This window comes from Phacochoerus africanus, chromosome X, assembly GCF_016906955.1.
Source record: "Phacochoerus africanus isolate WHEZ1 chromosome X, ROS_Pafr_v1, whole genome shotgun sequence".
In the NCBI taxonomy this organism is placed as follows: domain Eukaryota; kingdom Metazoa; phylum Chordata; class Mammalia; order Artiodactyla; family Suidae; genus Phacochoerus; species Phacochoerus africanus.
The window spans coordinates 34,172,165-34,196,180 of record NC_062560.1 but is presented as its reverse complement, the minus strand read 5'-3'; the positions used below and the strand labels follow the sequence as shown (position 1 = coordinate 34,196,180).

The window sequence follows — 24,016 nt, the reverse complement described above, 5'->3', positions numbered from 1 at the left end:
CCTGCCTCAACCAGTCAGTGGATGCCAGCTTGCCTAGTGGGGTGTAACTTCAGGCCAAGTGGTACCCAGTAGTTAAGGCTGATCCCGTAGCAATTGACGAATGGAGGCAGTCTGCCGATCTCACTCCACATGGTTGAGCACCAAATCCTGCCTTGAATGGGGCACTAAGAAGTAGTCTCATGTCTTCTCATTTTGATCAATGCACTTTGATCTCGGTGTGTTTTATGACCCAGGAGATACATGTAGGTCAGTACATTATTTAAGCAGTCCCATTTAAGTAAGGAGAAACTGAGTGGCCAGTCAAGGACTTCGTATTCCCTCTATATCTGTGAAGCCCTTTGGAGAGCATCGAATCTGGAGGCTCTTCTTGGAATTCTATTGACTATAAATGTGAAATGTACTTCTTAGTCAAATTTCCTCATACCCAGCTTTGATTTATTAGTGTGAACTCACTGTATATATCACTTATCACACATCTTCTGCAATAACTATACATGAATACCTAATGACCAAGGTGATACAGTATTGTACTTAAAGTTATGGTTGCATCAAATGGGAACCAAATGAATGCAAGCAGACAATGCTTTTACGTTGAAAGTAAGGGCATGACAGCACCCTTCAAAATTCACTATAAAGACATTTATCTTTAAATAAAATGTATTTAAAATAAAATGTATTTAAATGATGAATTTTAAGCTGTCTCCAGAAATTCTGAACCACTACTACTAAAGCATTTTTATAGTAGTTTGTATATGGTTAGAATACTGAAAATGTTCAGGCTACAGGTAAAGATCAAAGAAACTAGAATAGTAACATTATATAAAATTGAGGATATTAAGATAGTTCAATAAATTGAATAAAAGTAATTAAATGAATAGAAACAATACCATTAGCTTCAAGTTGAAGAGAAATTTGTAAACAAAAACATTTCAAAATAAAATAAAATAAAATAAATTTAAAAAATAAGGAGTTCCCGTTGTGGCTCAGTGGTTAACGAATCCGACCAGGAACCATGAGGTTGCAAGTTTGATCCCTGGCCTCGCTCAAGGGGTTAAGGATCTGGCGTTGCCGTGAGCTGTGGTGGAGGCCACAGACACGGCTCGGATCCCGAGTTGCTGTGGCTGTGGCGTAGGCCTGTGGCTACAGCTCTGATTAGACCCCTATCATGGGAATCTCCATATGCCGGGGGTGCGGGCCTAGAAAAGGCAGAAAGAGAAAATAAAAAAAAATAAAAATAAACCATTTCAATTAGTTGTATCATATTCTGCCTTTCTTTTTAACTTGGGGGAAGTACATAATTTTTCTTTCTAGTAATACCCTCTATAAGCATAAAAAGCATGAGTTTGAAGATCACCTAACATGAACTATCTCAAATTACAGAAGGCGGTAGTTATAGAAAACTAATGACTAAAGAATTTAAACCAATACATTGTGCCATGCATAATCTAGCCCCCCAAAACACAACCAATAATGTTTCAGGGCAATACTTCTACATTGCCTTCAGTCACATCTATTAGATGATTACTAAAATCCTCTCGAGATTTCCAGTCACCTGCCTTTCGGTAGCCACAATGCTAAAACTCTAGGTGGTTCATTTTCCCTGTGCAGCAGGTTCATGCTAAGAATGGAATCTCCAAAGGATGAACATGTCCGAAATGCTGCTTTGAATACCTCAAAAGTAGCTTCTCGCTCTCTGGTAGTATCCTTGAGAGGTTCCTGACTCATTTTTCTGACTCATAAATATTTAAAAATGTTTAAACATACATCTACACCCTTATTTTAAATATTCAAATATCCCAGAAAAGCACATAAAGTGCAGATATTAATTCACAACAGTTACTAAGGTGGCCTTGCCAACCTGAATGTATTAATGCTCCTCATGCCTCTGGGTCTGATTCATTTTCTTCTGGTCTCCTTTATATAATGAAAGTTTCTACCCTTTCAAAAACAGTAAGGTCTCTGGAAGAGGCATGATAAAAACACTTTTAAAAATACTAGAAACATACTCAAAGTTGCCAAGACACCCTTCACAAATACCAAATTATGTACTGAGTAAACAATAATTAGAATCGGCTTTCATTATTCATTTCCTTATTATACTGACTGCTTTCAAAAATACATAATTTCAATTAAGTTACTGTCAATGCCCTATTAGTTTAATGAGGTAAGCATAACTAGTTTTATTATGCATCAAAAATGTTTTTAATCCATAACAAGGTTGATAAAACTCTACTGTATATAGAAATAGAGTTGATATAAATAAGAGCTGTACATTCTCAGTTTTAAACAACAGATCTATTTATTTTAAAATCTATTTCTCTACCAGCAAAATGTATAGCACATTTGTAATTAAGACTATGTGCTTCATCCTTAGTGTCAGAATGGAATGACAATGTATATCAATGAATAAGGGAGAAATTATAATTTATCATTTAAACTCTTATTAATACATCTGTATATGTAAAGTCCTTATTGCACTTGTTTTATGTAATGTCAGAAGATACATATATCCCAGTACCTTATCAGTAATTTGCAAAACAAAACAAGACTGTTACTAGCTTTGTTTAAGAAAGGGCCAAGAATTCTGCTAAACGTTATCTTGTTCATGATTAAAAAAAACAGTAAGTTCGTATTGACTTCGAGTGAGCAACTAAATCAGACACTACCCAGGAGTTCCTGTGCCAAGGAATTCATAGAGCAGACACTTCCATGGCAGCTTTACATCTAAGGACACAGAAGCTTCTGAACTCCAGGCAATGACAAATGTGCAAGACCTCTGCTCCTGATGTCCTATAACTATGTTAACTATATTTTTTGAAAGACAACCACATTTCATATAAAAAAAGGATGATATTTAAAATATGCATCTTTGAATATCAATGAATCCTATACTCTAAAAGGGAGGTGTTTATCAATATTAGTGTAAGGGGGCCTGACAATGAGCTTTCCAGATTATAATCTAAGTACCTGACATTAAACTTTTGGTTGCCAAGTCCTCCACTTCAAAGACATTCAAATAAACACACTGGCAGCTACACAATAGACGAAGACCCAGGCCAGCTTACCCATTAATTTTCCTTTTTAGAAAACTCTGGTTGACCTAGATAACTGACCAAACTGACTGTTGTTTTTCCCTTCCTGAGCTTTAATTCCAACCCTTATGTTTCAAATTCATGAATAAAGAGTGAAGCTGTAAAACCCTAGGCACCTCACCCTAGACCCTCCAAAAAGTAGAATCCAGATCTGTGCTCACTTGTTCTCCACCTCCACCCTGCACTGTCAGCTCACAGGATAGCCTTAGGCATGCTAGTACCCTCCAGTACCTCTGAGTAATAAACCGTGTTTTTTCTAAGTTCCCTGATGGCTATCGCTGAGGTATATCTTGGGACCATAACAGGAGCCACAAAGGCAAATCCAGCCATAATACTGGCTTTGAAAGTGAAAATGTCTATAGCAGCTGCCACATACAGTAAGGGACCAGGTGAGTGCCCCTAGCATTCCTACCTAGCCAATGGCATCACTACTGTCAGGCTAATGACGACCCAAAACAAAACAGTATAGGATCCTCAGAACTCCTGGCTGTGGCAGCATTTAGACTTTCAGTTACTAACTCTTGAGTGGGTCCCAGGTCCAGAAGGAGTTGTCAGGGCAGGTCAGACTCAAGGCATGAGTACCAACCAGCCAAGAAACATTTTAAGATTGTATCCATTGGTGAAGATATACACTGTATGCCAGCTAATCAGCAGCCCTGATTTCAGTTCAACCTCAACTACCAAATATCCCTGTGCTATTCTTATTGCACATTTCTAACTGGCCTCTCATTTAGAACATAACATGTAGTTTAACTTGTATTAAAACATCAAAATCTTCCTATTCAAATAATCAATTATATACCACCATATGACATATTATAACTCAAAAAGAATTCCATTTTCTTACCCAGTTGACCATGTTTTAGCAATAATATCCTAGCACTTGAAAAGTTAAAGGGAAGCAAAGTAGTGTGATAGACATAGTAAGACTTGATCTCAAATGTAGATTCTCTCATTCTATAACTAGGTGAGGATCCAAAAGATAATTAACATAGTAGTACTTCAGTTTCCTCTGGTATAAATCTGAGATTATACTTTGTCGTATACATGTCTCAAACAGATTAAGTTAGATAATGTATTAGCAAACAAACCAAATTTACTCTAAAAGAAAGATGGGTGTTTATGGTCTAAAGGTTCTCAAAGCAACACCATTTTCTAGTGGCAATGCTATTCCCTGCCAAATGTTTAGGTGTTCCACTGTTTAACCTAAGCTTTCTAGACGGCATTTTCCCTTATTCATTTTTTTAAGCCCAGTGCTTCACAAACTTTACTGTTCACATGAACCGCCTAGGGTTGTTGTAAACATATATGCTGATTCCTTAGATCTGGAGCGGATCTGAAACTCTGCCTTTCAAACAACTTCAGTGTCTGTCCCCAGACTAGCAACTTCAGCATCAAATGGGAACTTGGTAGACACGCAATTTGCAGGTCCCACCCAACTTAACTGAATCAGGAACTCTGGGGACAGGGCTCAGAAGCCATTTTTAAAAAATCCTCCAAATGCGTCAAATGCAGGGTAAAGTTTGAGAATCTAGAACGAGGCTTCTCAACTTTGGCCTCCCATTAGAATCACATGGGGACCTTTCAGAATTTGCAACGCCTAGATCATCCTCCAGACAAACTATATCATAGTCTCTGGGTTGGACTGAGGCATTGGTAGTTTTAAAAACTCTCCAGGTGAGTCCAGTGTCCAGCCCTAAGAACCACTGCTCTAGAAAGAGAAAACAGCTGACATCTGAACAGCCCTCCCCTATACCTATTTAATAAATAAATCAGTGGGATTTCTTTTATTTGGCTTACATTTTAATTTTTCAATGACTGAGTTTAGCTCTCTTAAAGAATAGATAAAAATGTTTTCTTTTGCTCTAAAGTTACATTCAATTTGGGTACTAAAAACCTATGGAAGATACAATCAGTTTGGAATATAATGGCTATGTACTGAATATCTGGGGGATTAAAAAGATTTATGGAGAAAATCAGAATTCTAACATGCCATTTTCCTAATGAATTCTCAATTACTGTTTGATATTTTTAACAATGAGGCCCTGCTAACTCAGGTTAGCCTCCTGGTTATCCGAAACCAATAGTTGAAATTAACTCTTGGTTTTGTTATGGCAGATAGATAGCTAGGTATGAGCAGAGAAAGGGGGGCGTGGGGCCAGGTGGCAAGAAAACATGTAAACAGCAGGGTCCATGGACAGACAAAGAAAAGCAGGAACTTCCAGACAAACAGAAAACCATACACTTTGAGGTGATAAGTGTCCTGGAGGCAGACAAAGAAAGGTGGGAAAGGGCAGGAATCTCCAGTGTCTGGATGTAACCTGTTGCTCATCATGCCCTCATTACAATAAAATTGTAATAAAATTAGCTATGCAGATCAGAAGTACCCATCATGCATGGACCCCATGACACTTCTGATCAAGGCTAAGTAAGGACAAAAATCCCTCTTCCCTTCAGGAAGGTAGAGCTGGAATCAAAATTAGCGAACACAACCCCTAAACCTCTCCTTCCCAATGAATACCCTGTTTATGCAACTGTAGGTCCCTCATAGCCTGTGTACCAAAGAGCAGGGTAGTTGCTCACCTCTCTGCCTGCCTCTCTTTAAGAGGTGTATTTCTCACTTAAATAAATCCTCACTTTACTATCTCAATTTCTAGTTTGTTTTTTAATTCCTTCTGTAAGGAGGTAAGAACCTTCCCTTGAGGAACAATTTTACAAAAGTAAACACCCTATATTTGGGATTAAATCATAGGAAAATACTTAATTGCTTTTAGCATTCCTTAGATTTTGATAAAATTAATCACCCAAAGCCATCAACTTTCATTCTTTGCATGATCTAGGTAAAGTATCAGTCAGTGAACTTATAAAACAAGAGCAAGTGGTAACACTTAATTCTCATAATTACAAGTTCCTTCAGGGTATAATATTCCCTTCTCAATCTGGAGTGAAGGCCACAGTATAAAAGAGAGAATAACCTCATTCTGGCACCTCTTAATCCATTTGATCTCTGTCTGAATTCTCAGATAAGACATTTTCAACCATGGAAACAAATACTTCTGTAACACAAATAAGTGATTTGTACGTAATGTAAAGATTATCCAAAGAATTCCTCACCCTCATGAGAACTGAATTCCTGCCCATTTCTTTTTCCCCTCCAGCCCAAAACTCTATGTCTGTATGAGGATTTATCTTCTACCCCAGGGTGAATCCAATCACTCTTAAGAGTAGAAATCCAATTACTCTCATATCTCTGTAGTAGCTACTGAGACAATTCTGGAAATCTAGAACACTGATTTTAAAATCAATGCCCAGTCTAGAACATTTACTCAGTTACTGCAACATACTACCACAGGGACTGTTCCAAGTACTGTGTATGTATTTCCTCATTCAATTTCCTATCACCATCTCATCAAATATCACATCCTCAGAGATGCCTTATCTATCTGATCCATGGAGGTATCCCTTCCCCTCTATCTCATTAAACTCATATAATTTCCTTATTAAATTGTGGTATCATTTATCAATTTTTGTCTCCTCTGTTACAATGGAAACTCCAGGAGAGCAGGAGCTTTGTTCTGACCTCAGAGCCAGAAAAATGTCAGGTGTGCTGCCACTTTGTAAATACTCAATGAATGAATGAATGAGAAAAAAAATCTACTGATGAAACAAGAAGCCTTTTCATTAACAAAGGCAATAAAATACATTGGAAGCCCAAGTTTTGGGTGGTAGGGAATGACTGGCTGCCCTTGTTATAGGCTTTAAGTCTCCTTCAAAGAGAGTGAACCGAAAAGCCTCTGGTCATTTCTTACTGATTTTTTTTTTTTTTTGCTTTTTAGGGCCACACCCACGGCTTATGGAGGTTCTCAGGCTAGGGGTCTAATGGGAGCTGTAGCTGCTGACTTACGCCACAGCCACAGCCACACAGATCCGAGCGGTGTCTGCAACCTATACCACAGCTCACGGCAATGCTGGGTCCTTAACCCACTGAGCAAGGCCAGGGATTGAACCTGCAACCTCATGGTTCCTAGTCGAATTTGTTTCTGCTGTGCTGCAACAGAACTTCTGGCCATGTCTCATTGTAATGCTCCGTCTCCCACCTTGAGCAACCTGGCCTGCTCCTTCCTACTCCCCACTGGGAAGATGTGTGGCCTATTCTTCACCCCGCCTCTGTATCACCTGTTCTCCATGCAGATGGGGCATCCTGCATGAAACCAAGTGGAAGATCAAAATGCACCCCCATACAGAGATCAACCAACACCTAGCCCTTAGCCATGGTGCAGGGGGCTGGGACAGGAGAAATTAGTGGACCTGGGGTGGGAGAAATCAGGTCCCCAGTCAAGTCTGCAGCAGCAGGATATAAAGGGAAACCCCATTGTTGTGATCTCTTCTCAGATGGAATGGTCCCACCAAAGAGTCCACTGATCAGTAAGAGGATTTGCCAGTTAAGGCTCCAGGGAATGTCCATGATTTTGTTTCCTTGTACATGGAACAGTCTTTTGTAGCCTATTTATGATTTTCAAAGTTTCTAAATTAGTTCCAAAAGCTCTACTTTATCCCAAACCTGCTGAGGGTTGAAATGGAGTTTAGGGTAAGGGAAGAAAGGTAGGGAAATCAGTGAAGAGCAGATGAGCTTCAAAGATGAAAGGAAACACACAACAAAAAGAAATGACAAGACAAAGCACAAATGAACGTTTCCACAGAAAAGAAAATCACAGACTTAGAGAATAGACCTGTGGCTGCCTGGGGGGGAGAGGGAGGGAGTGGGAGGGATCGCGTGCTTGAGGTTAAAGGATGCAAACTATTGCTCTTGGAATGGATTTACAATGAGATCCTGCTGTGTAGCATTGACAACTATGTCTAGATACTTACATTGCAACATAACAATGGGAGGAAAAAGTATGTACACATGTATGTGTAACTTGGCCCCCATGCTATACAGTGGAAAAATAAATAAACGAAAAAGAAATGACAAGAAAATCATCAAATACATGGGCCCTCCTCCTTCTAGAGACTGTTTTCAGGTCTCCTTACATCCTGTTTGTGACCAGATGTCAACAAACTATTAACAGTGAAACCTAGTCATGCTTCTCTTAGAGGCAACTGTACCACGTACCACTATCCAAGAAGCCATCTAGTTCACACGGCATTTATTGAAACTATTTCTTTCCTCAACCTGGCAATGTGGTCTGAGCATTCATTAGTTTTATGACATTCATGGATAAATTATTTATGATTTTTATTGGTGAGCTCAAAAGTACACATTATGTAGTGCTTTCAGCAAAGTGTGAATTTGTGGACTAGAGTGAAGTAAAGTTAAGCTTTTATGAACAAAGTCAGTAACATACAAAAAGACAGACGGCCTCCCAGGATGGAAGCAGAGAGTTCAATTCTTGATAGAAGTCTAAAGCAATTCCATTAAAAAAAAAAAAAGAGTTATTTAATGTCAAAAAAAGATTGACTGGTAGCACCAAAAGACAAAAAAGGGAGTCAGAAAGGTGTAATTTAGATAATTTTATCGATCAACATAAGTGAGAAGGGGACATGGAAGCTGGAGGTCAGAGCTCCAGGTACCGTGTCCACTATGCAACATTGCAATACCATCTGTCCTCACCCTTCTAATTCCTAACACATAAACCAATCCTCTGACTATGAATATACTATAATGACCTCACTAAAAGTTAATAAATTGTCACATAGAGTACATACCTTGAGTATATAATTCCCTCTACACTACAAACATTTTAAACAAACTTTATTGCTCTACATATTAGCCTCTTGCCATTTGGTGAGTCAAATCATCTTAGAGCATAAAGTAAAAGTGGAATTTCTGGCCCTACAAGGTAAGGCATCCAGAAACATGGTTTAACCAAGGTGTATTTTAATTTCCTCCTGCTAAAGGAACATGCAACAAAATCACATTGTTTGGAAAGTCCTCATGCTAATGTTTCTCATTTTCATTTAATACTGACTGAGCATTTCCTTTATGCCAGCTCATGTACAATTACTCAAAAATAATCGACTCAACGAATTTCTCATGATAACAGAACAGATAGGTTCTGCTATTATCCCCATTTTACAAATGAGGGAACTGAGAGGCTCTGAAGATTACGTAACTTGACCATAGTCTACAGAGCCAGGATTCAAATCCAGGAAGCCTAGCTCCAGAGTATATGCTGATAGCCACTATTACACTATTTCCCAAGATAGCAACAATGCATTTGGAACTTTTTAAAAAAATCTTTATGTCCAAAGTAATTATTTTAGATGTCTCTTTTTTTAACATTTTATAATAGTGTAGAATATAAACCAACGATTCTTCACTGTCAGATATAAAAGAATCTACATTTAAATGTCTTACCAGTTATCTCTGCCATCACAGAAAAGAACATTGGTGAAAAATGACACAGGTTTAGATGATGTGAAACTGAGTTGGCAGGCGAGCGGAGCATTGATTCCACTGGGAGAGCCCTTAATGACTTTGCCTTTTGGAAAATTCACCGAAAGAGGCTGAATCTCATTACCACCAAGAAGTCTTGCTGGGGAAATCTGGACATTTAAAGTTGAATCTCTGTTTAAAAATTTAAAAAAAGGCTCAAAATATGTGCAAGTAATTGGATTTAATGTGTTTTCCTTGTTTTCTGAATCATTAGAAAAAATAAAACAATAAATATTTACAATAATATGCCCAATTACTAAAGATACTTTTGTAATCTCCCTCATTTTCTGGTCACAGCTTAAGTAAAATTGATAACATATTAATTTAACCAAGCACCATATAAGATGATCAAAAGTTCCTTTTGTCCTCTCAGTATTAAAAATGAGAATTAAAATGCCTGATTAAATACAATGTGTTTTTAACCACAGCCATGATAAAAAGTGCTGCCCTTAAATATATCCTGAAAAAAATTTACAAAAAATTACCTCTTTATTAGCTAAAGTTTTACTGCATGAAGATTAAATAATATTAACAAATGCATATACATATATCTTTTTTAAATTTGGGTACTATTAAGCACTGTAAACATATTTCATGAATATTTTTTTAATCATTACAATTTAAAAATTCTATTTAATGTTTGCATATTTCATTATATAATTTATTTAGCCAATCTAAAATGTTTCTTATATTTAATAGCATAGTATGTGCTATTCCCTTTCAACCTAGTTACTACTTGATAACTTTTAGTTGTCAATAAATATTTTACCACATGACTTTGCTTTATTATATATGTAAGGTTCCTATAGCAAGTAAGAGGTATTAAAATATGGAAACCATATTACCCTAGTATTTCTTTTTATTTTTTGGTTATTTCCTTTATTTATTTATTTATTTTTTTTGGCACAATGGGTAGCGGCTTGATGTGGGATCTCAGCTCCCAGACCAAAGACTGAACCCAAGCTGCAGCAGTTAAAGTGCTGAGTCTTAACTAGTCCATCAGAGAATTCCCACCCCTAGTATGTTAAACAGAATGAAGATTATTCAGCTAATTCACCAGAAAAAGTAGAGTCTCAACTTGAATTAGTTAAATTCATAAGGTTCATCAAAGCATGAAAAAGTAGTTTATTAATCAGGTTTGAATCCAATTCCATTGCTAATTAACAACATGTCATTGGATAAGTCATTAATGCAAATGGTTTTAGCTGTATATATAATGAGAATAGGTTACATCATCCTTAGTCTCTTTCACATGTTCATTTCCTTGTATCATGTTTTGTAAGACTCAGCTTTTAACTTGACGTAGCTTTAAAATTGACACCATTATACATTAATTCAAAACCTGAGATTAAAACATTAATTCATATATAATATTTCTTGACAAAACAAAGTACTTTCTAGTACAATATAATTCAAGTCACTTCTATTTCCTGTTTAAGCAACAGAGTTTAGTGTCTACTTATAAAATAAGGTCTTAGAAAAACTGTGAATCCCAGAGTCGTCAAGTTAATGCTGAAGAACTACACTCTCACACAAGACAGCACTTAGAGCAAGGTACAAGGCATAAGTAAGCACTCATCATCTCTTGCAGGCCAAATGGGAAAAACTGAAAGTCATGACATGCTCCTCAACTTGGATACTTTTCATTTATTTCCAATCGTTACATCACATTTGGAAATTGTCTTCTCTGGATCTCAGAGTGCTTAACTAGAAAATCAGAAACTGAACTAGAGAAGCTCTGATGTGGATCCAAGATCCGGCAGTTTATGAAAATAACACTAATAGGCAATTCACATTGGTACACAAATCCTCACAATTTATATAATTTTAACATGTCAACCAGCTACTCTCTACGTCTATTTCTAAAGCTATAAGCAGGCATATATTTCTAAATAAAAAATGTTTGGTTTTACTTTCCTGTCATTTTATATAAAGGATATCAATATATGTCTTGAGCTTTTTTTTATTAATCTCAGTATCTCTAAGATACCTATTACAGTTGCCTCATTAGTTGAAAATGCTCTACTTCACAGCTATAAAATATGCATGCACATATATCACAAATTATTGATCCTTTCATCTGTCACTGGACATTTGTGCAGTTCTCAGAATTTGCTATTCTGAATAATATAACTATGAATAATTTCAAACTTACCTTGCAGTACACATGTGCAAGAGTTTTCTTTCTTTTTTTTATTTTTTTTTTTGTCCTCACCCCTGGCATGTGGAAGTTCCTGGGCCAGGGATCAAACCTGTGCCACAGCAGTGACCAGAGCTGCTGCAGTGACAATGTTGGATCCTTAACCCACTGCATCACAAGGGAACTCCTTTTTCTTTTTTTATTGAAGTATATTTGATTTACAATGTTATATTAGTTTCAGGTGTACAGCGTATGAAGTGATTCAATATTACAGTTATTTTAAAAATATTGACTATATTCTCTTATATAATACATCTTTGTAGCTTATTATATATATGTGTATACACACACTTTCTTGACACTTAGGTTGCTTCCATACTTTGGCTATTGTAAATAATGTTGCTATGAACACTGGGGTGCATGTATCTTTCCAAACTGGTGTTTTTGTTTCCTTTGTATATATACCCAGGGATGGAATTACTGGATCATATGGTGGTTCTATTTTTCATTTTTTTGAGGAACCTCCATACTGTTTGCCATAGTGGCTTGGCCAATTTACATTTCCACCAACTGTAAACAAGGGCTCTCCTTTCTCAACATCCTCAGAATGACAACAGTCATTCTGACAGGTGTGAGGTGATATTTTGCTGCAGTTTTGGTTTTCATTTCCCTGATGAGTTTTTCTGGTATATACAGTGAAGTGCAATTGTTGGACTGTGAAATGTGTAGATGTTATACTTTACATAGTATCATCCAGTATGGTCTTACTCACTGACAATGTGACTTCTTAACATTTGCTGACCTAGAACAGGCAAAACACTATCTTATTGTAGTCCCTAATTTTTATTTCCAAGTTTACAAACAGGTTGGATAAATGTTATCATGTGTTTGTTTTCCATTCATGAATTCTTATCTGTGAAATTCCTATTGGAACTTTGTGCCAACAGTTCCATTATTTGATATTTTTCTGATTAATTTTTATCAGTCATTTATTTTACTGTTAGCATGATTTTAAGTCTTAAGAAACCTTTCTCTACCCAGAGATGTTAAAATTGTTTTCTCTATTTTTTTTTATATTTTGCCTTTCACATTTAAGCCTTTAATCCACGTGTAATGAATTTTTGTTTAAGAAAGGAATCCAGTTTGAAATATTCCATTCAATCAATTGTTCCAACACTAACTATTGCATAGTAATCTCTTTTCTCCAAAGAGATATATTATCTTTATCATATATTCAGTATCTATTCATGTGTAGGCCTTTTTCAAGTCTTTTTATTCTATTCTTTTGCTCATTTTATTTATCACTGCACCAGTATCAAGGTGACTTAGTTTTGATATTTGGGAAGACACTTTTCACCTTGTTGTCTTTCTTCAGGGATGACTAGGCTATTCTTGAACCTTGATTCTTCCATATAAAATTTAGACTTTTACTTGCCAATCTCTATGCAAATTTTTATTTGAATTTGTACTGCAGTTGCATGAAATATCTAAACTGATTTGTGAACTGTCCTTTTTACAATACTGAATACCCCAATCCACGAATATGGTGTAAATCTTCACTTATTTATGAGCTCTTTGACATTCGTTTTAATTTTTAAATTTTTTAAAATTTTAGTTTTTCTCTATATTGTTCCATATAATTCTTCCTATTATCTTTAATTGTTAACATTTTTATGAATAGTAGTTTTGCAATTGCAAGTTCTAAATGTTGTATGCGGAAATGCTGTTGAATTTTAAATACTGGATTTACATCTGTGTGTCTTGATAAATGATTTTCATAGCTTAAAAATCTGCATATAGATTCCTTTAATTTCCCACACAGAAAGTTTTCTAATCAACAGATAATGATAGTTCTGAAGCATATATTCCTCTCCTCATATATTTTATTTCTCTTAATTCCCTGCATGGACTAGGTTCTCCAGTAAAATGTGTTAGAGATGCAGTGATAATAGGCATCCTTGGAGTTCCCGTCATGGTGCAGCAGAAACAAATCCAACTAGGAACGATGAGGTTGCGGATTTGATCCCTGGCCTTGCTCAGCGGGTTAAGGATCCGACGTTGCCGTGAGCTGTGGTGTAGGTCGCAGACACGGCTTGGATCTGGCGTTGCTGTGTGGCACAGCCAGCAGCTACAGCTCCGATTAGACCCCTAGCCTGGAAACCTCCATGTGCCGTGGGTGGGGCCCTGAAAAGACAAAAGACCAAAAAAAAAAAAAAAAAGGCATCCTTGCCTTTTCTTTTTTATTTATGTATGTATGTTTGTGTGTGTGTGTGTGTGTGTGTATATATGCATGTATGTCCTTAGGGCCACACTCACAGCATATGGAGGTTCCCAGGCTCAGGGTTGAATCAGAGCTGTAGCTGCTGGCCTACACCACAGCCACAGCAATGCAGGATCTGAGCTACATATGCGACCTACACCACAGCTAATCTCAAACCACCAATTCATCTCTCCCCCCACCTGCCCCCTTTGGTAACTATAAAGTAAATGAAATCAAAAGGCACCTTAGCTTTTCAGACATTAGGCAAACCTTGGAATACTAGGCTATACCCAAGTTGATCACGATCTATTAAAATACATTACATATGTGATATATATTATATTGAGATATATGTACATATATCACCTATTAAGAATTATTGTACATATATTCATGAGATTGGCCTATAATTTACTTTTCTCACACTGTCATTATCAAATTTTATAATAAAAAAATTCTGACTTTATAAAACAAATTACAGCACATTCTCCCTCTTTTTGTTCTCTGGAAATATTTGTACAAGGTTTGATTTATTAGTTTCTTGAAAGTTTAGTAAAACTTGCCTATAAAATCATTAAAGATGGTGTTTTCCTTGTGAGATGATATTAACTACTGATTCGAAGACTTTCTATTTATTTTCACTGTGGTTTTAGTAAACTATAATACATAAAATACATATTTATTATTTATATAATATTTATTACATTTATTTTTATAAATGTCTCATTTCATTTAAGTTTTCAAATATATTGGAATAAATTTCTTTGTAGTATTTTGATTATCTCATTTTTCTCCACTGGATATAGGTTTATACCTCATTATTCTTAATATTATTTAGTTGTTCCTTTCCTATTTTTGTTCCCTGTCAACTTCACTGTAACAGTGTCCATTGCATTGGTATTTGAAAGAACCAACTTTTGGTTTCAGTGAGCCTATCTTCTATATATTTGTTTTCTATTCCTTTAATTTCTATTATTTTTCATTTTGTCTGCCCTTGGGTTTAATCTAGTAGTCTTATTTATTAAATCGAGTAACTGAAACTTCTAATACTTTTTAAAAGATGATCGGCATTTATAACTGTATTTCCATCTAAGTATCATTTTTATTGTATTACATAAATTTACTTATTCATTTTTTGCATAACCACTGGAATTTTGGTATTTATTTCATGTAACAGATGCAGTTTACTTAACAGAGATGCAGGCCTAATTGTCTACAGAAAGCAACAGAAGTCACAGTATCTCTTTCAACTTTAGTCTTTGACTCTAATACTCAAAGACTGTTTAAAGCATTTGACTGCATTATATATACCATGATTTTCAGCAAATGTTGTTTTCATGTTTTGATATACAGTATATTATTATATATTTGCAAAATTCAATATGATATTTTCTTTGGCACTCTACAAAAGCTTTTTTCAACATTTCTAGAAATATATGGGAGATCTGTTATCATTTATTGATTTTTATTTTATTATAATTATCAGAGGGCAATCTATATTATGTCAACTCTTTAAAATTTGTTAAACATGAAATACAGAATGATACAATTTCAGTTTTTGGAGATATCCCATGTATAATTGAGAAAAATGTATTATCTAACTGCAGGGTGCAGTAAACTGTAATACTATTTTGACACTACTTTTAATAATATTAGTATTAAATGAGGCTTTTTAAATATCTTGTTCAAATCATTTTATCTATGCAAATATATCTGACTTCTAAACTCATCAGTAATTGACATATATGTTGAAATATCTTACAACATAGGACAAATTTTCAATTTTCCCTTGTTATTTTAATTTGAGGTTCATATATTCTAAGACCTTTATAATTGTGAATATAATTTTAGAATTCTAATATTTTCCAGTTTGGCTCTATCTCTTATACTTATTTAATTACTTTTCTTTCTTTTTTTTTTGTCTTTCTGCCTTTTTTCTAGGGCTGCTCCCACGGCATATGGAAGTTTCCAGGCTAGGGGTCTAATCAGAGCTGTAGCTGCCGGCCGACGCCACAGCCACAGCAACTCGGGATCAGAGCCACGTCTGCAACCTACACCACAGCTCACGGCAACGCCGGATCCTTAACCCTTAACCCTGAGCAAGGCCAGGGATCGAACCCGCAACCTCATGGTTCCTAGTCAGAATCATTAACCACTGCATAACGACGGACACTCCAATGACTTTCCTGTATTAAAAATGTTTTACCTCTTAAAGTTATCACATGTGACAATAATACTTTTATCCAACTTTCTTTTGGTTATGCTGCTATATCTTTTCCTATGATTTTACTTTGGTGGTTCTCAACTGGGAGTGGTTTTGCTCTCCAGAGGACATGTTGCAATATATGGAGACATTTTTTTTTCTTTCACAACTGTGGAGGGAGGATGCTATTGGTAGTGGCCAGAGAGGCTGCTAAATATCTTACAAAGTACAGGATAGATTCTAACAAAAAAAAAAAAAAAAAAAAGAATTCTCATCCCCAATATATCAATAGTTCTAAAGTTGAAAAACTGTTCTTTCTCCTTATGTTTCATATACACTTCTCTTAATAGGAAGTTGGATTTTTTTTCTTATTTAACAGTTTCTGTCTTTTAACTGGTCACAGTAAACTATTTACATTACATTGAATTACTCAACTATTTAGAGCTTTTATCACCATTTTTGTTTCAGTTTTCCCCTGCTTTAAAAAGTATGCTTCTCTGGGAGTTCCCATTGTGGCACAGCAGAAACAAACCTGACTAGTATCCATGAGGATGTGGGTTAACTCCCTGGCCTTGCTCACTCAGTGAGTTAAGGATCTGGTGTTGCCATGAGCTGTGGTGTAGGCCATAGACTCAGATCCCACGTTGCTGTGGCTGTGGCACAGGCTGGCAGCTGTAGCTCTGATTCAACCCCTAGCCTAGGAACTTCCATATGCCATGGGTGTGGCTCTAAAAAGCAAAAACAAAAAAAGTGTGTTTCCCTTATAAAGTTAACTGAGGTACATACAAACTTAGGTTTAGTGGATGCCCTTAAAATCTAACCCTACATGCTTTATTTAGAAATATACATAATGTACATTTAGGTATTACTGGGTCACTCTGCTGAACAACAGAAATTGAAGAAACATTGTAAATCAACTATACTTCTATAAAAAATAAACCCATAAAAATGTAATATCCAAAAGTTATATTTGGTTCATTTTTCAATCTATATTGTACAATCCACTCATTTTTATAATGCCATCTTTTATTTTTTTAAAAGATTCATATTCTGTGTCTGATAATTCCAGTATCTGATTTACTTAAGAACCTAAATCTTAAGATGGTTGTTTGTGCGGACTCTAAGTTAGGAGTCACAAACTCTAAGTTTGCGTCTTCCCTCCGTAAGTTTTGCGATGCTTGACACTGTGCTCCTTTCTGACTGAGCGCCATCTGTGGAAACTGAAATATGGGCCAAAACCAAAGGTAGCTTCTTTTAAGGTAGAGGTTTACAAAGTGAAGAGGTATTATCAGTATCATCTGGAAACTTACCAGAAATACAAATTATTTCATTCCACTCCAGGCTTATTGAGTCATAAATTCTGGGGAAAGGATCCAACAATCTCTGTTGTAAAAAGACCTTAGGAAGATGCTGATATACACCAAAGTTTAAGAACCACTGATCTAGAGAAGATTTGCTTGCTTCTGCTGAAAGGTAGGAGGACTTACTGAAATGCAACCATTTTAGCCTCTTTCAGTGTCCCTGGATTAATCCAGGTTTCTGAAATTAAGTTTTCCTATTTAAAGTTATCCCAAGATTTAAGAACAAGACTGTATTCAGCATGTTACCTCAGCTCACTGCTCCTACTCTGGTCTCAGCTTCTAAGTATGTTTTGGTGTGGTTTAATCTGAACCCCTTGGAGACCTCCTACACTTCTCGGTAGGCCAGCAGTTATATACAGAAACACACACGCAAGCTCTATTTGCTTTGTACTGTGAGGGTGTATAATGTATCTAGGCCAGTACAGGACTGGGGTGGGCGCTATTTATAAAGTTTTTTAAAAAATGAAAACAGATCGCAAATTGCATTCCTCTATAGCGTGTGCATATGACAGGCAGAATTTTGTAATGACCAAGAGTTCTGTTTCTTAGTGTAAAAACTTCCTAATTCCTTGGGTGGGAGGATCTGTAAATATGATAATACATCACTTTGGTGATTAAGCTATGCTATATGACAATAGTAAAGGGACTTTCCATATGTAATTAAGGTCTCCACTCAGTGGAATTTGAGTAAGCAAAAGGGAGATAATTATGGGTGGATCAGCTTTAATCAGGTGAGAGAAAAAGTCAGAGAGATAGTATCCTTCTGGCTTTGAATGAGTTAAATACCATCTTGTGAAGAAGGGGCAACGTTTCTATGACTTGAGGGTGCCATCTAAGGGCTGAGAGTTGTCTGAGCCAATAGCCAGCAAGAAAATGATGCCTTAGTCCTACAACTACAACAAGTAATTCTGCCAACAACCAGAGATCTTGTAGGAGGACTGAGCCTCAGATGAGAATGCTGCTACAGCCCACACCTTTATTTCTGCCTACTGAGGTGAGACCTTGATCAGTGGATTGGATGCCTGACCACCCCACCCCCCAAAAAAACTCATGTTGTAAGGCACTGAGTCTATGGTAATCTGTCACATAGAACAAGACAATTAATACACTGAATTTTTAAGCCTGCTTCTTATTCCACGAAGAGACACATACCAAAAAAATTCCCAAGAAAATTAAATGGCTACCTGTGAGATACCTAAATGGGCTTTTTTTTTGGGGGGGGGGTAATTTAAAAGTACAGTTACATATTTTAATAGTTCACTCTAACTACAGAAACAAATCAGTCATTGGTCCTGACTCATAGAACACAGACATAAACAAAAAAGCATCTAAAGAAAATGTGATAAATTCACATATAGCACTTACCTGTAATAGTTCTGAGGTAAAATGTTGATATCAACCACAGCTGTTACACCCAAAGGAACAGGAGTGAAAAATATGAAAGCAGGGTCAAACAATAAGTTGGGTAATTTTACCTCTCCAACCAGATGTAACATTTGATAGCAAACTGGATTATCATTTAAACGCATAGGAATATCCGCTGTGTATTTTCTAGGATGTTCTAATGAAAGAAAAATATTTTTATAAAGTATTTTAGATTAGTTCACACACACACACACACACAAAAAAACATTTACATAGTTTAAACCTTACTAAATATTAAGAGGTCCTAGGAAGTTAAGGCTCAGTGGAGCAGAACAGATTACCCAGAAACTGGATGTATCCTACTAATGAACTTAAGACATGTAATGAGGTGCCATTAAAATAAAAATCTTTTAAAGTGCACTCTCTAGAAATAGAGTGAGTCTCCTTAAAAGTAGATTTCCATTATTATGGGAAAATACATATACCTTGGGGGAAGAGTACAACAGAACTTCTTTTCTTTCATTGCTTTTTATGCCTTAACAGGAGCTGCCCATCCCTTTAGTATATGAGGTATGAAGATGAGGTCAGGTAACTGCGTTGAGGATCTCAGGAGATGACTGAGAAATGAATATGCTGACAGAAAAAGGGATGTGCTTTTGTCCAGGCTTTTAGTTTCATGAAAGGCTGTCAGGGTCATTGACTGGCCAATTTCACCTCATAGGAAAAGACAGGAAATTCCCATGTGGCAACTCACAGGAGGAATGGCAGTCTGTGCTGGAGAAAAGGGCTCAGTACAGGAGGCAGCAGCCTGGTCTCAGACCACAAGTGCCATCACAACAAGTTGCCAGTGCCTTTTAAGACCCAAATCGCCAAACAGAAGTCTCATAGGGATAAAACGTGATCTGGTAAATATGAATTCAAGGTAATATCTTAGAATTCAAAATGTACTTAATTCTGAATTTTGAATGGGCTGCTTTGAGATTATTTCTGGGTTTCAGAAGTGCTAAAGGTTTCTAGGTAAATGGACAAAGAGGTTCCTTGAATGACCTAAGGCTACTGGGCATTTATGAACAGATGAACAAATGTTTTCAAGTTCAGGTATGCATTCTTTCTCATCTCTCATGTGAGATGTAAGTTATATAAAGATGTTACAGGCATGCTCAATTTTTTAAGAGTTAGGATGAGATCTTAAAGAAGGAACCATAGGTTGGACTGCTTGGGCTCAGCCCCATAATCAAGGAAAAGTCAAATGGAAATGTTTCTTATTTTTTTCTAGATGATCCAGTCCATTTCATCTGGATAAAAATGTTGATAGGGACATAAAGAAGAAGCCCTGTACCGAAATACAGATGGTAGCTTTGGCTGGACTAGCTTTTGTTGTATTTCTTTTAGGACCAGACACAGTAGAAGCAATGAAGAAATACATAGAAATACACAGAAATATATAATTAAACCTAATTATTTTTAGAAAGTAAACTTCAGAATGCAGAGAATATTTGATATTTTACATCATATTTTCAGAGTTCTAAACAGAGGTAGTAAAAGATGATACATTTTAAATATCTACTAATCATAGTATCCCACGTACTGTTTCTCACACACAAATCTGAAGTGACTATAAAGGCCAGGGTAAGAGGTGTTCTGGGCACCGATTTAATGCAACACTATGCTAACAGAATATTACCGAGAGGGCAAACATACAGCTCAATGAATGCTCTAAAAAACGTAAAAGTGGTAATAGGTTCCTGACCTGTCTTTTATATTGGTAACATAGCTAGTCATGGGTATTTTATTGCCATATGTATAAAACACAGCAGTGTTCCAGAAATCCTGATGCAAATAATGTACTGAGGAAGGGCTCTCAGGAGGAACCCATGGGTAGAAGAAGAAAGCAGAGTAGGGCAGAACAAGAACCTATGAAAAGTTGTACTTGAGACTACACATTCAACCTGATCCTGTTACAGCAGGCAGATATCGAGACATGAGCAGAAAAAGGGTGGAGTGATCCATTGGCCAGGTGGCTGGAAACCACACATCATGTAAATAGCACGGTTTGTGGACAGACAAAGAAAAGCTGGAGTCTCCAGACTGACAGGAAACCACACATTTTGGGGTGATAGTGTCCTGGAAGAAGACAAAGAAAGATGGAAAAGGCCTGGAATCTCCAGCATTCAAATGTATCCTGTTGCTCATTATATCCTCATTATACTAAAATCAGCCTTGCAGATAAGAAGTACCCATCATGTACAGACTCCATGACACTTTTAATCAAGGCTAAATAAGGACAAAAATCCCTCCTCCCTTCAGGAAGGTGGAGCTGGAATGAAAATCAGGGAATACAACCCCAAACTCCTCTTTCCCAATGAATACTCTGCCCTTCAATTGTGTAACTCCTCCTAACTAGTTGCCAAAGAAACCCAGGGCAGTCTGTCTGACTGCTCTCCCTCTGACAGGATATTCTTGCTTAAATAAATCCTCACTTTACTTTCTCGATCGCCCTATCTTGTTTCTGAATTCTTTCTGCAAATGATTCTTTCACCAGGAAGAATGCCTTAGGGAACTCTGAGATCTCTGACAGGAGGGAGAAGGGGCTAGGCCACTTGAGGTAGAGGTGGTGCTTAGGCTTAACCACCTAGGCATTTCTGCATGAGGCATCTTCCTTCAGCCAAAAGAATTCCTCTCGAAAAGGGAACAAACACAGCCTGCCAGGAGCCAACATGCATGACTGAGAGAGGGATAGAAAAGCCCAATAATGGGAATGTGAATAAACCCAAATGGCATATACAATGTAATCTTAACAGTGCTTCATAAGTAAGAAGAATTAGGAAGAATAACAGGTAAGTTACTATAACACCCATTTAAATAGAAAAATAGTCTGGAAATGGCATTTGGTATGCTTCTTTAGCTATGCTATACAAACTATAAAGGTACTTAAGCAGATGCTTTTAATTAGAGACAAATACTAGTATAGACTTCTTCAAAAAAAGAGGAAAAAAACTCTTCATAGTTATTTTTCAAGCACCTTCTGGCTGCTCCTTTGCTCCTGTCTGCTTAAAGAAGCTAGTTGTCAATACCTTCTCTTCCTGAAGCTCCTTACCTGAAAAATTCCATGTTTTCTCATATTGAGAATTTTCTAAGATATGCACACCCTGGGTGTCAGGCTCATGAAACACTGAGAGTATTTACATGAAAACTAAGAACAATCTTATCCAAGGTGAGGGAGAGTGTAGTCACACAAATTAGATTCAAGAACAATGGTTTAGATTCAGAAGGGATTTGAGGTTTGCCAAGAGATCAGTGTGGGTAACATATACTAGCACAGCCCCAGGCTCCATCCTGTAGCAGTCCAAGGAAGGGCAATAAAGTTGGGATGAAAACTAAAAACTACCTCATTAAAACTCTTGAAAGCTCTGGCAATATAAGGCAGCCCTGGTCAGTGACCAACATAACCAGGTCCAGCCAAAGTGGAGATAAAGTATATCTGCAGTACTTTAAGTGATAAAGATATCAAAAGTTGCATCTACAAGGCAAAGGAAATAAGCACAGAGGCCCTGACCATGATTTAAAGGGAAAGGCTGAATGTCAGACTTGAGATGGGATTGAGATGGTGGAGTAAAAGGAATGGAGCTCACCTTCTCTCACGAAAAAAACAAGATTACAGTCAACTGCTGAACAACCATCAACAAAATAGACTAGAAACTATCAAAAAAGATATCCTACACCAAAAAACAAAAAGGACAAAACAACAAGAGGGTAGGAGCAGCAATTACACTATATAAGCAATCCCATACCCACTGGGTGAGTGGCTCACAGACTGGAAAGTAACCATATCAAAGAGGCTCGTCCACAGAAGTGAGAGTTCCAAACCCCACGTCAGGTTCCCAAACCTGGGGATCTGGCATTGGGAGAAGGAGCCCCTGGAGCATTTGATATTGAGGGCCGGCAGACCATGTGCACAAGAGCTACCTGGGACTAGGGGGAAATGAAGACTCCACTCTTGAAAGGCACACAAAGGATCTGTGTGCACTGTGTCCCAGGGAAAATCAGAGACTCCATAGGAATCTGGGTCAGAAGTGCCTGTGGTTCTTGGAGGATCTCCTGGGAAAACGGATTAACTGTGGCTTGCTGTGGGGGAAGGATATTGGAAGCAAAGGTCTCAGAAATAATCATCAGTGTGAACTCCTCTAGAGATGGCCATTGTGGAAAAATCTGGTCCCAACCATCAGGGCTGAGAAGCCCCAGGCCAAACAACAAACGAGGTGGGAACACGACCCCACCCCTCAGCAAAGAAGCTGCCTAATGACCCCTACCCAGGTGCAGAGCCACTTCTAATCATACCCAGAGACAAAGCCCCACCCACCAGAGGCTCCATCTACCAGTGGGCAGGCAATGGTCCCTCCCATCAGGAAGCCTGCAATAAGACCCCTGTACCAACTTCAGCCACAAGGGGGGCAGACATCAGAAACAAGAGAGGCTACAAATTTATTGTCTGCAAAAAGGAAACAACATTAAAAATCAATACAAAAGGCAGAGAATTATGACTGAGATGCAGAAACACGAAAAAAAATAAAAAAACAGCTAGGTAATCTGGAGATTATAAAATCTCCATGAAAAAGATTTTAACAATAGTAAATATGACTCAAGATCTTGGAAATACACTGGGGGCAATGACTGATAAATTACAGGAAACATCAAACAAGAAAGTAGAACATATAAAGATTAAGCAAGAAGAGATGCAAAATACAAGAACTGAAATAAAAAAATTCACTGAAAAGAACCAACAGCAGAATACAGGAGGAAGAAGAACAAATAAGTGAGGCGGAAGGCAGACTGGTGGAAATCACTGATGTGGAATAGAATAAAAAGAAAATGAGGACACATTCAGAGAACTCTGGGACACATACTAATCAAACTGACCAAAATTAAAGACAAAGGGAAAATCCTGAAAGCAGCTAGGGAAAAGAAACAAATAACATACAGGAACCCCAATAAATTATCTGCTGATTTTTCAGCAGAAACTCTGCACGCCACAAAGGAGTGGCACCACATAATTAAAAGTGAGGAATTTAAAAAACCTCTGGTAGAGGACAAGATGGCGGAGGAGTAGGGGGACACACTCACCCTCTCCCACAAACACAACAAAAAAAGCACATCTACAG

At 37.0% G+C, this 24,016-nt stretch overlaps 1 protein-coding gene across 1 annotated transcript in view; it reads right to left on the bottom strand.

The window, feature by feature from the left end:
• Positions 1 to 24,016, bottom strand: part of CFAP47 (cilia and flagella associated protein 47) — a 443,526-nt gene that overhangs the window by 316,125 nt on the left and 103,385 nt on the right. Inside the window, exons 25-26 of the mRNA XM_047764176.1 lie at positions 18,858 to 19,053; positions 9,451 to 9,660 (exon numbers count right to left, since the gene is read on the bottom strand). Coding sequence (XP_047620132.1) covers positions 9,451 to 9,660; positions 18,858 to 19,053 — 406 coding nt within the window. The remainder of the gene's footprint in view (positions 1 to 9,450; positions 9,661 to 18,857; positions 19,054 to 24,016) is intronic.